This window comes from Ambystoma mexicanum, chromosome 2q, assembly GCF_040938575.1.
Source record: "Ambystoma mexicanum isolate Mex_15411 chromosome 2q, UKY_AmexF1_1, whole genome shotgun sequence".
In the NCBI taxonomy this organism is placed as follows: Eukaryota; Metazoa; Chordata; class Amphibia; order Caudata; family Ambystomatidae; genus Ambystoma; species Ambystoma mexicanum.
The window spans coordinates 1309840692-1309855864 of NC_090924.1; the positions used below are offsets into that span (position 1 = coordinate 1309840692).

Genomic DNA, 15173 nt, shown 5'->3' on the forward strand with positions numbered 1-15173 from the left:
TAGGGCCTTGAAACGTGGTTTTCAAACTCCCATAGGAACCTTGAGTTTGGTTCCTCATGTCAAGACCGGTCCTTCTCCGACCACATTGAGGTTTTGCCGATTTCATGCAACCGTCTCATGTGCGAAGGTGATAAAATCCGGGGAGAAGGATGGGGTGTCCAAATGTTATGTAGCCAGCCAGTCATGTCTGGAGGGTCCCAACATGTAACAAAGCAAAATGTGGTTCAGATTGGTGAAACGGTGTGGAATTGTATAAGGAACAATGCTTTGCCAAGCCACACACCCACAAATGTTTTGACTTGTGCTGAAATCCGGGGCAAGGGACGGGATGTCTGCATGTCATATAGCCAGTAATGTCCAGAGTGTCCTAAAAGGTTCCCAGGCAAAATTTGGTGAAGATTGTGAAACAGTGTGGAATTGTATAAGGCAACACTGCTTTGCCACATACCCACACATTTTCACTTTTATAAATATAGATAAAAGTCTGCAACGAACACTTAACAATCCACTATGTCAGAGTCTTACTCTTGATCGCTGTCATGATGCCTACCACCGGGGATCCAAAGTCCAGCAACCCCGGAAGCAGGCATGTTATTCCAAGCAAGCCCAACAACCCCTGCAAGGGGCTATTTGGGTGCAGTCCTGGCATCTATGGCGCCAGGCTCATAGATTAAAACGTACCTGATGCAGACCATGCTGCAAGAGCTCCAAGCCAAAAGAGGCTTGGAAGGGACTACTTTACCTAGGGACTATTTTTTACTCGGGTGGGGTCGAGGAGGAATACTTCGGAGGCCATTTAAACCACGCCCAAAGAGCAGCACACGCTTCGCGTTATTCTGCATCCAGCAGCGTAACGCTCACCGTGCCTGCAAGTCTGCATCCAGTCTTCTGCCACGCCCGCCTCGGGTCTGGAGCTCCTAGAAAGAGGGAGAAAGAAGGAGAAAAGGTTAGAACAAGAGCAATACCTTTAATCCTTACCCGAATTCCCGATCCACTGCGCCTTCGAGCTGGAAGGAAGAAGTTATTTTATGCGCGTCGCCTCGCCTGCTGCAGCGCCACGCTGATCTCACCGGCCTTCGCAGCATCTTCACCATCCACCGCATTCTTCTGCATGTTCCCGCCGCACTCTGGCACCTAAGGGGAACACAAGAACAGCAAGGTGAGCCAAGGGAATAAACAGAGGCAATATTAGTTACCCCCCACAGACTTACCTGATTTTACCGCCAGGGGTACTATTCCTCTTCACGGGTCGGCGCAGCCTCCACCGTATCTTCGCCGCACCCCGGCCCCTAAGGGGAACAAAAGGACAGCAAGGTGAAACAAAGGGACAAACAAGGGGAATCCTTCACACCACAATAGACTTACCTAATTTTACCGACTGAGGCATTATTCCCTGAGACTTCATAATTTCTCTCAGCACCTGAATAAGGGAGAAAGCAACAGGTTACATAAGGACATTATTTTATCGAACTGTGTTGGATAATACAAATCCTTACCTGCCACGAGGAACTCATCGCTAGGGTCAAGCTGCAACCTGCAAGGAATCGGACAAGAGTGAAAGTCAGACATTTGAACTCTTACAAACTATATACTTTCGGCGTCTCGCCGGAAATCTCAGAGTCAATATTGTTCTGGAACTCACCAATTCCTTCGAACCAGTGAAGCAACTGGTTATCTACGTGCCCCTGCGCTCAATGCAGGATGGAAAGCTCATCTTTCCAAACCATCAGGTGAGACTATATAAGGGGACATTAAAGGTGATCAGTGGGGAGAACAGCGGGGGTAGAGGGTTAACACTCAACTCCATGGGTGGTTAATTCCCTTTCTCCATTTGCAGAAGAATACTCCTACGGGCCAAGCAAACGAAGCTAAGTGGGCCAGTCCAGTCTCATCTCGGCACTACGCGTCACATTGGTGGAGACCGCAGCTGTCCAGTTCAGATCGACGCCCCTGTGGGAGCCAGGTGAGCGCAACATCCCTTACAATTCTTTTTTAAAAAAAGGCTTTGTTTTAGTCTGCTGCCTTCTTTGCTAGTAATGGGAACAAGACTGGGCACTCACTCCATAGGAAGAGGTGTTGAAGGTTATGTAGAAACAACATTGCGTTTAGAAAGTACTTGCCATCTTTGTAACCCAGTTGAAGTACACTACACACCGACTTGCATTTCATTGGATAGAACAAGAAAAACTTCTTAAAAATTGAAGTGCAGTGCAATAAAACCCTTGAAATTCAGCGCATTGGGGAAACTCAGGACCGGCTTAACTTGGCAGCCTGTCCTGTTGACAAGCCCAAGAGCCCATGTATAAGAGAAGGAATTTACAATGCCATACAAATTAGCATTATGCGTGAGATCAACAGGAGCGGGGCGGGTTAAGCCGATACAGAGTTATCAAATGTGATGAATTTCAATGGTTTTGAACTTCAACTAAAGTCTTCTTCCCCGAATTTCATCTGTTTTGTTATACCATCTTTTTTTTCATGCCCACTATAAATTTTTCTGCGCCACTGTCCATGGCCTTCAGCCGTGACCACTGTATACTTTACAGTGTCACTAGCCATGGCCTTCAGCTGTGCGCATTGTATATTTTAAAACACTAACTGGCAACTAAACATGGCCAAACTGTACTGCAAAATTTCAGCCACATCCGTCATGGTCCTGTGCAACCTTAACTATAGGGCAGCGACTGATATATATATATATATATATATGACAATGCATTACTTACCGTAAAAGCATTTCTGATGGTTGTATCTGCTTAGATTCACATGCTGTGCATAGTCGGACATCCAGTGGTCACTGCAGAGTATTGCATTTTGTTTTTCGTAGTCGAAAAGGGGACGTCGACACGGCGTGTCTGTAACACTATCCTTATAGTGACGTGCAGTGTACCCACAATCCCTCACGCTTCGAGGTCCCTCTGTTTGTATTTTTTCTGCCCTGAGGGAGCGTTCTATACGCGAGTACAGAAAAGATAGAGAGATGAAGAAAGATATCTATGTTCCTTCCATCCGAGCGGGGAGGAAGGGTGGGCGCATGTGAATCTAAGCAGATACAACCATCAGAAATGCTTTTACGGTAAGTAATGCATTGTCTTCTGATGTTTGTTAATCTGCTTAGAATCACATGCTGTGCATAGACTAGCCAGCAGTACCCGGAGTTGGAGGTGGGTTGTGAGAAGGAACAGTAGAGAGAAATTGTCTTAATACTGCTTGTCCCACCTGGGAATCGGATCTAGAGTGAGCATCTAGACAGTAGTGTTTTGTAAAGGTGTGTACAGAACTCCAGGTTGCCGCTTTGCAAATGGACTCAAGGGGAACGTTTGCAATGAATGCTATGGATGCCCCAGTGCCTCGAGTAGAGTGTGCTCTTGGCTTGAAGGGTAGTTCTCTCTTAGCAAGAGTGTAACAGAGAGTGATCCATTGAACAATCCATCTAGATATAGTGGACTTTGAGACTGCATCTCCTTCTCTTCCTGCTGCCACCGAGACAAAGAACTGATTAGACTTTCTCAGTGGCCTAGATCGTTCCATATAAGACATGACAGCTCTGCGCACATAGAGTGTATGCAGGCTTTTTTCTCCCAAATTGGAAGGGTTTTGAAAGAATGTTGGTAGTTCTATTGACTGGTTGACATGGAATTTCGATATGAATTTCGGTGCAAACCTTGGGTGTGTGTAGAACCACCTTATCTTTGTAAACTGTTACGAAGGGGGTCTAGAATAGAAAGAGCCTGTAGTTCACTTACTATTAGGAAAGCAGTCTTCAGGGTGAGGTCCTTAAGAGTTGCCTTGTGCATGGGTTCAAAGGGTGAGTCCATGAGCCTGGTAAGTACCACATTAAGGTCCCAGCCGGGAGCTGGGTTTGCTATAGGAGGGTGTATTCTCTTTACCCCCACCATGAAGGCTTTGATAACTGGGACTTTCAACCATGACACCTTAAGTTGAGAGGTGGTGTATGCAGAAAGTGCCGCTAGATGGACTTTAATAGAATTGAACACTAGACCCGAGTCCAGTAAATGGGTCAGGTACAGGACAATTTGTGTGGGAGAGCAGTGGACTGGGTTGTTGCTCTTACCTCTACACCAGATGACAAATCTCTTCCACTTGCTAGAATAGCAGTGGCGAGTGTTGGGTTTTCTAGCTTCTTTGATGAATGTCCATGCATCTCTGAGGGAGTTGTAAATGGCCAAATTATATGTCCTCAGGAGCCAGACTGCTAAGTGCATGTTCTGTGGGCATGGGTGTAGTGTTTTGCCCTTGTCCTGTGACAGCAAGTTGTATGGGCAAGGCAGTTTCACTGGTGGGGACAGGGACATCTCCATCAGGTGCGCAAACCATGGTTTGCGGGCCCATATCAGGGCTATCAGTATCATGGGGACTGGTTCCTGGTGCATCTTGTGCACTATCTTGTTCAGCAGAGGAGTCGGGGGGGGGGGAGGGGAGAAAGCGGAAAAGCGGAAACAAATTTCCCTGACCATGGTATCCAGAGACCGTTCCCCTTGGAGCGGTTCTGTGGGTATCTGGAGGCGTAATCTAGGCATTGTGAGTTCTCCAGAGTTGCGAACAGGTCTATTTCTGGGAAGCCCCATTGTGTGAAGACGTCGAAGACGATGTCTTCGTGCAACCGCCATTCGTACTCTGATGGCAGAGGGAAGTCTCTGCTGAGTTCGTCTGCTAGCAGATTGAGTTCCCCTGGTACATGTTGTGACAATAGGAACAGGTGTCTGAGAGCCCACTTCCAGATGTTCTGGGACAGCTTGGACAGTCCTGGAGAGTGAGTGCCCCCTTGCTTGTTGAGGTAGTACATGGCTGTGGTGCTGTCCGTGAGGACCATCACTGTCTTCCCTTGTAGGTGTGTCTGGAAGGCCTTTAGTGCCTTGAACACCGCAAGTAGCTCTAATAAGTATGTGTTTGGACGCTACACTCGGAGTCCAGACTCTGTGAGCAGTCTGATGGGATAGGTGAGCCCCCCCATCCTGTGAGGGATGCGTCTGTGGTTAGAGTGGCTTCCACTGCGGGGTGGCGAATGGTTTCCCTATTACCAGGATTTCCTTCGACCACCACCATAGCGAGAGAACCAAGGCCTGCGAGACCACCACTAGATCGTCCCATTGTCCACTGGCCTGACACCACTGGCTGTTGAGCCACTCTTGCATTGGGCGCAGGCGCGCGTGAGGTACCAAATAAATACATGACGCCATCATTCCTAGCAAGCGCATTGCTTTGCGTGCCGTCACCTCTCGACCGGCCACATATTGAGGGATCTGAAACAGCATATTTTGGACCCTCTCGTTGGAGGGGAAGACGAGGCCGTCCTTTCTTCGAATTAGAGCCCCTAGGAATTGTTTGATTTGGCTGGGGTCTAAGCTGGACTTCTTCTCGTTGATGGAGAAGCCCAGTTGGAACAAAAGGTCTACTGTCTTCTGGGTGTTTGAGAAGCATGTCTCGTAGGACTCCCCTGTTATGAGCCAATCGGCGAGGTAAGGGTATACCGGTATGGACAACCTGCGCAGGTGGGCCGCTGGCACTGCCAGTACCTTCGTGAATACCCTCGGTGCAGACGCTATGCCAAAGGGTAGCACTCTGAACTGGTAGTGTTTGCCCTCTATCATGAACCTGAGGTATTTTCTGTGCGCTGGCAACATCAAAATATGAAAGTATGCATCTTTCATGTCTAGTGTGGTTCATGTAGTCCCCCTGAGATAGCAGGGAAATTACCTCCTGTAATGTTACCATACAGAATTTTTGTGGTTTTACAAATTTGTTCGCTGGGCGCAGATCTAGTACAGGGCGCATGGTTAGGTCCTTTTTGGGTACAAGGAAGTACACTGAATAAATACCTTCCATTACCTGAGATAGGGGCACAACCTCTATTGCTCCTTTCTGTAGCAGCTGTTCTACTTCTTGCAGGAGGATGACGAGGTGTTCTGGTGACAGGCGTCGTCCCCTTGGAGGTCTGTAGGTGGGGGACCGATTGAACTCTATACAGTACCCGTGGGCTACGGTTGACAATACCCACAGGTCTGATGTTATTCCCTCCCATGCTGAAAGGAACAACGTTATCTGGCCCCCAACCGGATACACATGGGAGGGGACCCGAACCTTCGGGTCATTTGGGGTTAATTGCCGGAGTGCCTCTGGGGCTGGAGCCTCGGCCTCTGCCCTTGCCACAGCGTTGTCCTCTTTGGTTATAATGGTTTCTGGTACCCTGATTAGAGGGCCAGTTGCCCGCAGTGTAATGCTGTTGCTGCTGCTGTTGGCCACGAAAAAAGCGCTTGTTCCCAAATCCCCTCCTGTTTGGAGGCTTTGAGATTTGGTCTGAGGTCTTTATGGTGTCAAATTCTTTCTTCACATTTTCCAGTGCATCGCCCACTGCCCTTCCAAAGAGATTTGACTCTTCTATTGTCTTATTAATGAGGGACGCCTGCGTTTCTGCCTTGAAACCGGAATTGCGAAGCCAGATGTGACGCTTCAGCAGAATTCCCTGCACCAAAGAACGGCCAGCAGTTTCTGCCGCATCAAGAGTGTTCTTAATGATGCTCTGGTTGACCAGAGCTCCTTCTGTAACTGTAGCCAATAAGCGTGTTCTGAGAGGTTCAGGGGCTTCTTCGATGTCCTGCTTAAGCTTTCCCCATTGAGCATCGGCATAGCTTGCCAACAATGTATTATTATTGGCAATGCTAATTGAAAACGCTGCCGAGGCGGAAATTCTTTTGCCCAAAGCATAAAGTTTTTTCCCCCTTCTTTGTCTGGGGGTGCCTCGCTGGTTGATAGTGGAACCCCAGCCCTCTTCCTTGTGTTAGTAACCACTAAGGAGTCCGGGACTGAGTGACCCCTGATATATGATGGGTCTGACTGAGAGGGTGAGAACAATTTCTCGATTCTTGGATTGACCCCTCTTACCAGTGCGGGGGTGGACAGCGAGGGGGTCGTCTCTTAACCGAGGCGAGGATAGGAATAGTTTGACTAGTGGGAGGTTTTTCCTTAATAATCCTTTCGACGAAATCAGTACCTGGGTGACCTCCCCAGTTTCAACTTCAAAACGCGCTGCTGCCTTCCTCAGTAGCGCATTGAAGGTGGGCTGATCGTCTACTGGAGATGGGTTCCTGACCGGTGTGGTCTGAGGAGAAGAAATGTCTATAATGTTGGGGTCTGTAGACCCTTATGTTGACTGCCAGGGCTGTGAGCCACCTTCACCTGGGTCCTCCTCGTAGCCCTCTTCACCTTCATGAAAACCTTCTACCTCTTGTTGGTCTTCATTATACACAAACTCATACTCTTCCTGGAAGTGAGAATCCTCTTTAGTGAGGTCGTAAGAGTCCATGTCTTCCTGTAGGGGGTTAAAGTGCTTTGGGTATTTAGCCCTTGGCCCTTCCTGGGGTACCTCCCATGGCTTCTTGGGTGTCCTATTTTCTGGGATGGCCATGAACCTGTCTAGCTTGTCCATACATGACTGGAACCTCTCTACAGTCCAGTAAGGTAGGCTAGAGTGGTCTGGGAGTGAAAAGGGAGGTTCTTCTCTTTGTTTTAGTTGCTTAGTTCTGTCCCATAGCGTCGAAGATGGCGTCTCTTCGCCTTCTGAGAAACCTTCTCGCTGGCTAGGGTCTTCTGTCGACAGTGGGGGCTGTCCCAGCCTACCCTCCAGTGTCCTCTGCGTTTCTTTGGCCTTGTGAGCGGTTATCGACATGTTACCCGCCGTCCGTCTCTGGCCGTCTTTCGAAGCTATACGCGCAAGGCTTTCGGAGAACAGCTTCTCCGTCGAGGGATCGCTCGCTGTAGGCAGTGCAGAGTCTTTACTGGCGACGTACGCACTCTTGCTAGGCGCGTCGCCTGAGGATTTGGGGTTAGCGCCCTTATTTACAGAAAGCCCAGTCGCCGGTCGCGGTGGCGGGGAAGGCTTGCGACCCTTACGGTCGGCGGAACGCCTCCGTTGACGCTATGGCTGCCTTCGTCTTTGACGAATGCGTGCCGTGGGGTATGTGCTTATGTGTTTTCCTGTGTTCGTCCTTGTCGCCCCATTAGCGGGGCGTGAGTCGGGTTTGTTGGGGCCGGGGACGGACGCTGAGGAGTGGGAACGCTCCTTCGAGAGGTCTAAAACCTCGGTTGCGGAGGCCGTGTAATCACTTTCCTCGTCGCATTCGGCGACGGCGGCAGCTGGCGAGGAGTCAGACCTAGACATCGCATAGGCTGCCCACCTTTTGACCCTGCGGTCTTTTAAGGTTTTGGGTTTAAGTAACTTACAGGCCGCACAGCCGTCCTCTTTGTGATGGAGGGGCAAGCAACGGTTACACCGTTTGTGCTTGCCCTTCCAGGTACATTTGCCCTTGCAGCGCGGGCAAAACCTAAAGGGCGTCCTCTCCATAGCTGAGGGTATGAAATGTGATTACGACCTCGAAAGAGGGAGGGGAAAGAGAAAGGCATTCTTAGAGTGAAGCAAAGAAATGACCACACAACCCCACTCTCCCTACTGTATTAGGCCGGCGAGGCCAGGCCACGTGTTCGGCAGCGCCAAAGGATCTCCTCCGCTCGTCCCTCCGTCGAAGATCTTGCTCGGCGGAGAACAGCTTCTGCGTCGAGGGAGGGATCTATGTGTATGGTTATAAATAATAGTAAACGACCAAGGGTCGAGGAAATGATTTTGCAGTGTCTCTCGAAGAGCTCCGCATAAAGGCGACCAATAACTGGGCGGAAAAAATCAATCTGAAGGACCTCGACGCGCGAGGGATTGTGGGTACACTGCACGTCGACTACGAAAAACAAAATGCAATACTCCGCAGTGACCACTGGATGTCGGACTATGCACAGCATGCGATTCTAAGCAGATTAACAAACATCAGAAATTATAATACATCTCCATCCACTTGTTACAAGCCTGCTCCAGTGGCACTCTGCCTCTACTCAGCAGGTGCCTCCAGGTATAGGTGGAGCATACCACATGTATGTTAAACAAACCATTTTCCCACAATGAAGCTCTTAATGCAAAGTCCATGAGGAATACAGGAAAAGAAAGCCCAGATACTCGATCTCCAAAACGTGCAGTGGAAATGGATTTCTTATCAAAATATACATGGACTTAAAAACAGTTTATGTTCCAAGACGCAACATATGCCATGCGTGCCGTCCCACCACAGGGACTTCATCAGCCTAATTCAAACAATGTTCATTGCAGCTCTTCTTTAAATCTACCGGTTGTGGTTCCTTTGACCCTCCTAGTATCACATAATTAAATTTACAAGACCAAGAAAATACTAACTCGACGGCCATCTTAGCCTGTGCATTCATCATATGATCGCTGTACTGATTTATCTTTTCTGGAAAGTTGACAAGTTATATTGTAATTTACTTTCAAATATGGGACCAAAAACAGTGCACACAATTATCACTGAAAAATTGAGCCAAAATGCAAGTGTAATCATAACTCAATATAGCACAATATATGTGAAATTGTCCGTCACTTGCACAAGAACAAATTCCACACCAATCTAAAATTTCATCCAATTCCCTTTCCGCATATCTAACAACAATCACGTTTTGAGTTTCATTTTTTAATGTAGCTTATTATTGTATTAATATATCAAAGGATTGTTAGATAATATGTATGCTGAGATGCATTTTCCAATGCGAGCAAGGATTAACCTTGAACAATATGGAGCACGAAAATGCAGATAGTCATCAACATCCTAGAGAATGTGTTCCCACATTGAAGGAGGATTGTTATTTTAGATACAGGAGGAACATGAATTATTTTTTCTCAAATTATAGAGAAGGGTACACAACAGAATAAGTGATGCCTTTCAATGAGGATACTGCTATAGATTGTTCCCAATTCTTTGTATGCACAGTGATCGCATTTCAGCTGCAAAATACAAATCGGAATGGGAGAATATTTGGGGGTGAAAAGGAAATGATTGCACAACAAGAAATGCTACTAAATGCAGTTTGCAGAATTAGAGAAATATATTGGAAGGGATAACATGCATGCAACCCACTGCACAAACCCAACGCACTGCTGTGCAGTTTTGGCATCGGACACATGCACAATTTCACCTTTGTCAACTTCTTTTGCCTTAGTCAGCGATTCTCTGGCTTTAGTCTGCAGGGCTTGGTATGGGATGACTGCCAGGGCCTTGCTCTGGAGGAGGGGGCTCTCATACATCATAACATGCTGGAAGTTGGACTGCATGGTTTTCAAAAACTTAGTTTCAGAGACCTAGGACAAAAATAAAAAAATAAAATAAATACTTAAAAACAAATCCTGCACAGCACGCAAGCACTGAAACGTGTAATAACTGAAATCTGATCAAGAGTGGCATCTGCAAACAAACTAATTGGTTTTAAAGTTTTTCAGATATATGGAAAACATGTCGGGAGGCTACTGATTTCAGGCTGAGGGACCACGTTTCACAAACAGCTTGACATCAAGAAAGCTGCATATGCGTCCATGCGACAAAGCAGCATTGAGTTGCAGAACAAGAGAGGACATTGTACGAAATATTGATCAATTGCTTCTATAACCAATGGTTACTGTGGTGGAATTTCCATTTGCTAGAAGAACAAGTTACTTACCCATGGTAACGTTCTTTCGATTGGATGTTCCTCCCACGTATTCCTCATTTTACGATATTATATCTCTCTAGCTTTGCCTCTTTGGAAAAAAATAAATCTTGGACAGAGGGCGCTGTATGCAGTGCCGTTGCGTTGAGGTCCCGTCGAAGGGCCTCCATCGATCGTCAACACCATCAGCATAAATAGCGCATGCAGCGTCCTTTGGCTTCAGTTTTTCTTTCGCCTTTAGAGGAATTAGCAGACATACCCCAGACCGTGGGCTCTCTGAAAGCGTAGAGTAATACACTTAAATTGTACAGCGGGGTAGGCTGGGAGGGGCGATGAGGAATACATGGGAGGGACATCCAATCGAAAGAACGTTACCAGGGGTAAGTAACTTTTTCTTCGAATGGATTGTGTCCTCCCACGTAGTCCTCATCTTATGATAGACTCCCAAAGCAGTGTTTGTTTTGGAGGTGGGAGTATCAATTAATGTAGGTTTTATCATGGACCAAATGGAGGACGGTTTTTGCAAAGAGTCCTCCCTGGCTGGAGGTAGAAACCAGACAGTAAGGTTTTACAAAAGTACGGATTGATGACCAAGTGGTCGCAGAGCAAATATCATTAATTGGGACACCCCTTTGAAGAGACGCAGAGGTCGGCATTCCCCTTGTGGAATGAGCCCTCTGGACTTCTGGCGGGTCCTTACCCGCTAGCTTACAACATTCACCAATAGCCAAGATAATCCATTTGGATATTGTTTGTTTGGTGAATGCAAGGCCCAATTTTGGATTGGTATACTTTCTGTGCTTGAGATTAATTGGCACATGAAAGTAAGCATCCTGAAGGTCCAATGATACCAACCAGTCTTGGCGTTGGAGTCTAAAGGATCTGAGAAAGTGTAACCATCTGGAACTTGTCCTTCCTGAGGAACTTGTTCAATTTTCTTAAGTCCAAGATGGGTCTCAATCCTCCATCCTTCTTGGGAATCAGAAAATAAGGGGAATACCAACCCTTGTTCCTCTCCGCTACAGGTACATGTTCTATTGCACCTTTCTCTAGCAGGGTTAACATTTATTGCACAAGGAGCGGATCCTGAATTTTGACAGTTGTATCCCGGTGCATGATCCAGAGAACTTTTTTGAAAGGAAGGCAGTAACCTTGGGCTACCGTCTCCAGTGCCCATGCATCTGAAGTAATGCCCCGCCATTCATTCAGATACTGAGAAATTCCGTCACCCGCAAAGGGTGTTGTGGGCCAAGGCCTCAGAGTGGCTTAGAGGTGGCTACAGCCGTGGCTGAATGCAAGGTTGCCGATGCAGAGGTTGATTTAGCACCCTTTCCTCGTCCAAAATGAGAGAATATTATTTGACCCTCTTGTCCAGCCTTTTCGCTTCCAATTGAGGAAAAGAAATGAAAGGGCCTACCCCTCCAGGAAGATGAGCCCGAGTAGGGGTGTTGAGGTTGTCTAATGGAGGCGCTAAGGGATTTAGCTGCCGCCTTCAAGGTCTGCAGCTTCTCCAAACTCTAATCCGCCTTGCTGCCATACAACCTCGAGCCGTCAAAGGGCATAGTGAGCAGTCTTCTGTAATGGCTTGGCAGGCTGAAAAACGATGGTCTGGAGGGTTGCCCAGAGCTTTGCCAGTGGTTATGATTTATTCAAAACCTTCCAGCCATCACCTTTCTGTTTTGCCTAAGTCACCCCGAGTGGGACGGGTATGCCCAGATGTGGGTCCCGAGTCTGCCGGGCCTAGAGACCCAAGCTACTCCTCACTGATGACGCCCAACAAGGCTGAAACATGTCTGGGGATGCTTGTGGTCTCGTGCAGAAGGGATGTGACCTAGCAGTTCGGGCTGGACTGCCCCTTTGGGGGTAGGACCAAGCCTGATTTGCATATGGTTTTTCCCCTTCTGTAATGGCTTGGCAGGCTGAAAAACGATGGTCTGGAGGGTTGCCCAGAGCTTTGCCAGTGGTTATGATTTATTCAAAACCTTCCAGCCATCACCTTTCTGTTTTGCCTAAGTCACCCCGAGTGGGACGGGTATGCCCAGACGTGGGTCCCGAGTCTGCCGGGCCTAGAGACCCAAGCTACTCCTCACTGATGACGCCCAACAAGGCTGAAACATGTCTGGGGATGCTTGTGGTCTCGTGCAGAAGGGATGTGACCTAGCAGTTCGGGCTGGACTGCCCCTTTGGGGGTAGGACCAAGCCTGATTTGCATATGGTTTTTCCCCTTCTGTAATGGCTTGGCAGGCTGAAAAACGATGGTCTGGAGGGTTGCCCAGAGCTTTGCCAGTGGTTATGATTTATTCAAAACCTTCCAGCCATCACCTTTCTGTTTTGCCTAAGTCACCCCGAGTGGGACGGGTATGCCCAGACGTGGGTCCGAGTCTGCCGGGCCTAGAGACCCAAGCTACTCCTCACTGATGACGCCCAACAAGGCTGAAACATGTCTGGGGATGCTTGTGGTCTCGTGCAGAAGGGATGTGACCTAGCAGTTCGGGCTGGACTGCCCCTTTGGGGGTAGGACCAAGCCTGATTTGCATATGGTTTTTCCCCTTCTGTAATGGCTTGGCAGGCTGAAAAACGATGGTCTGGAGGGTTGCCCAGAGCTTTGCCAGTGGTTATGATTTATTCAAAACCTTCCAGCCATCACCTTTCTGTTTTGCCTAAGTCACCCCGAGTGGGACGGGTATGCCCAGACGTGGGTCCCGAGTCTGCCGGGCCTAGAGACCCAAGCTACTCCTCACTGATGACGCCCAACAAGGCTGAAACATGTCTGGGGATGCTTGTGGTCTCGTGCAGAAGGGATGTGACCTAGCAGTTCGGGCTGGACTGCCCCTTTGGGGGTAGGACCAAGCCTGATTTGCATATGGTTTTTCCCCTTCTGTAATGGCTTGGCAGGCTGAAAAACGATGGTCTGGAGGGTTGCCCAGAGCTTTGCCAGTGGTTATGATTTATTCAAAACCTTCCAGCCATCACCTTTCTGTTTTGCCATAGTGAGCAGTCTAGCCTGCACGTCCAGTACAAAACCAGACTTCCACAACCACGCAAATCTGCGTAGTACTATGCTAGCAGCCATGGATCTGCTGATGCTGTCGGCAGTATCCAACCCTGGAGACATTGCCTCCTTACCATCTTTAATGATCGCCAGGAAGCCGTCCCTTTCTACGCCTTCCAAGATGGGATCAGCCGCCATGGCAACACAGTCCCACAGGTAAAAAAGAATCTGGGCAGAGTACAAGTCACATTGGTGGATGTTAAGGCCATACTGCCTGCCGTGAAAACCTTACGTGCCCAGGTATCTACCCTCTTGACATCCCTATCAGGGGGGGATAGAGCAATAAGGCGATTGCCTGGTTGACGTAGCTGCCTGAACTATCAAGCTTTCAGGAGTAGGATTCTTGGACAGTACTGGAAGGCCTGTACTTCCTTGCGAAGTTCTTGTTAACTGCTGGTTCAGTTTATGGGGTCTCCCAGTTAGCAGTGACTTTTCTCTGCAGTGCCATATGAAAAGGCATAATTGGGTCCTTCTGTGAACCCTGCTTCAATATGTCGGTCATATCATCTTGTTCATATGCAGGGGGAAGGCCTGCTCCACCCCATAAACTCTGACTTTACTCATAAGCCATCTGTAAGATGAATATGCATGCTCAGAGGGGTCAGGCCTGCCAAATTCCAGTTCAGGTGAGGTATCCAAACACTTGCCATCTGGAGATTGCCATACAAGTCTCATTTTTGACTCATCCGAAATGAGCTCTTGTGGGACATTGGGGCTGCCAATGGCCAAGCCAAAAGGAGGGGAATCCTCTTCAGAGGTTTGTTCTTCCTCATAAATTGAAGACAGATTTTAAAAAAGTATTTTAGGGATAGGCCTATCAACCATGTGTAGTATGCCAAGAGACTTCGACAAAGTCAGAACAGTCGTCGACGGCGTCGAAGAGGGCTTAGAAAATGACACTGATTTACTCAGCGCTGTCTTCGACTTTGGCCAATTGAGTTGACAAAATCATCGAGGTCTTCAACACTGTTGTTTTTTTGGAGGTACCAAAGAAGGACTCGGTTCCTAAGGCATCAACACTCTCTGTGACTTCTAATCGGGTCGAGAACCTTTCACGTACTCCTGGCTTTGTGCTCAGCTCCGAAGTTGTATTCTTTGACTTCTCCGTCGTCCTTCGGAGCAACCGGAGCATGGCTCTTGTGCGTTTCTTTCAAGGCTGCAGTCTCAAAAATTTGCATCATCTCCAACTGAAATGCATCCTACTTTGCTCGGGAATCGGACTTTGCAGGTCATCCGATTACCTCTGTAGAGGAATCGTTCAAAGATGAAGGAGACCTATGACATCTCTTCTTCACCTTCTTTAAGGAAGAAGACAAAGATTGCTGTGCTCGACTCCTTGATCGGGATCTCTTTGATGTCTTTCACCAGGAAGAGTCTCTAGACTCGCCAGACTTTTTCCTCTCGCTTCGAAGAAGACTTCGAAGCCAGCCTCGCCACCGCCAGTTTACCTCTATGCTGCCTGAAAGCCTTCTCTGTCATGGCCTGATAGGACCCACAGTTGGTAGTACGATGTCCGGAGCCGAGACACCACAGGCAGACGCAGTGAGGATCTGTGATAGACATTTTC

At 48.1% G+C, this 15173-nt stretch overlaps 1 protein-coding gene across 2 annotated transcripts in view; it reads right to left on the bottom strand.

The window, feature by feature from the left end:
* Nucleotides 1-15173, bottom strand: part of NGLY1 (N-glycanase 1) — a 520539-nt gene that overhangs the window by 395809 nt on the left and 109557 nt on the right. For both annotated transcript variants that reach the window (XM_069648769.1, XM_069648767.1), the window contains exon 4: nt 10048-10210. In XM_069648769.1, coding sequence (XP_069504870.1) covers nt 10048-10210 — 163 coding nt within the window. The remainder of the gene's footprint in view (nt 1-10047; nt 10211-15173) is intronic.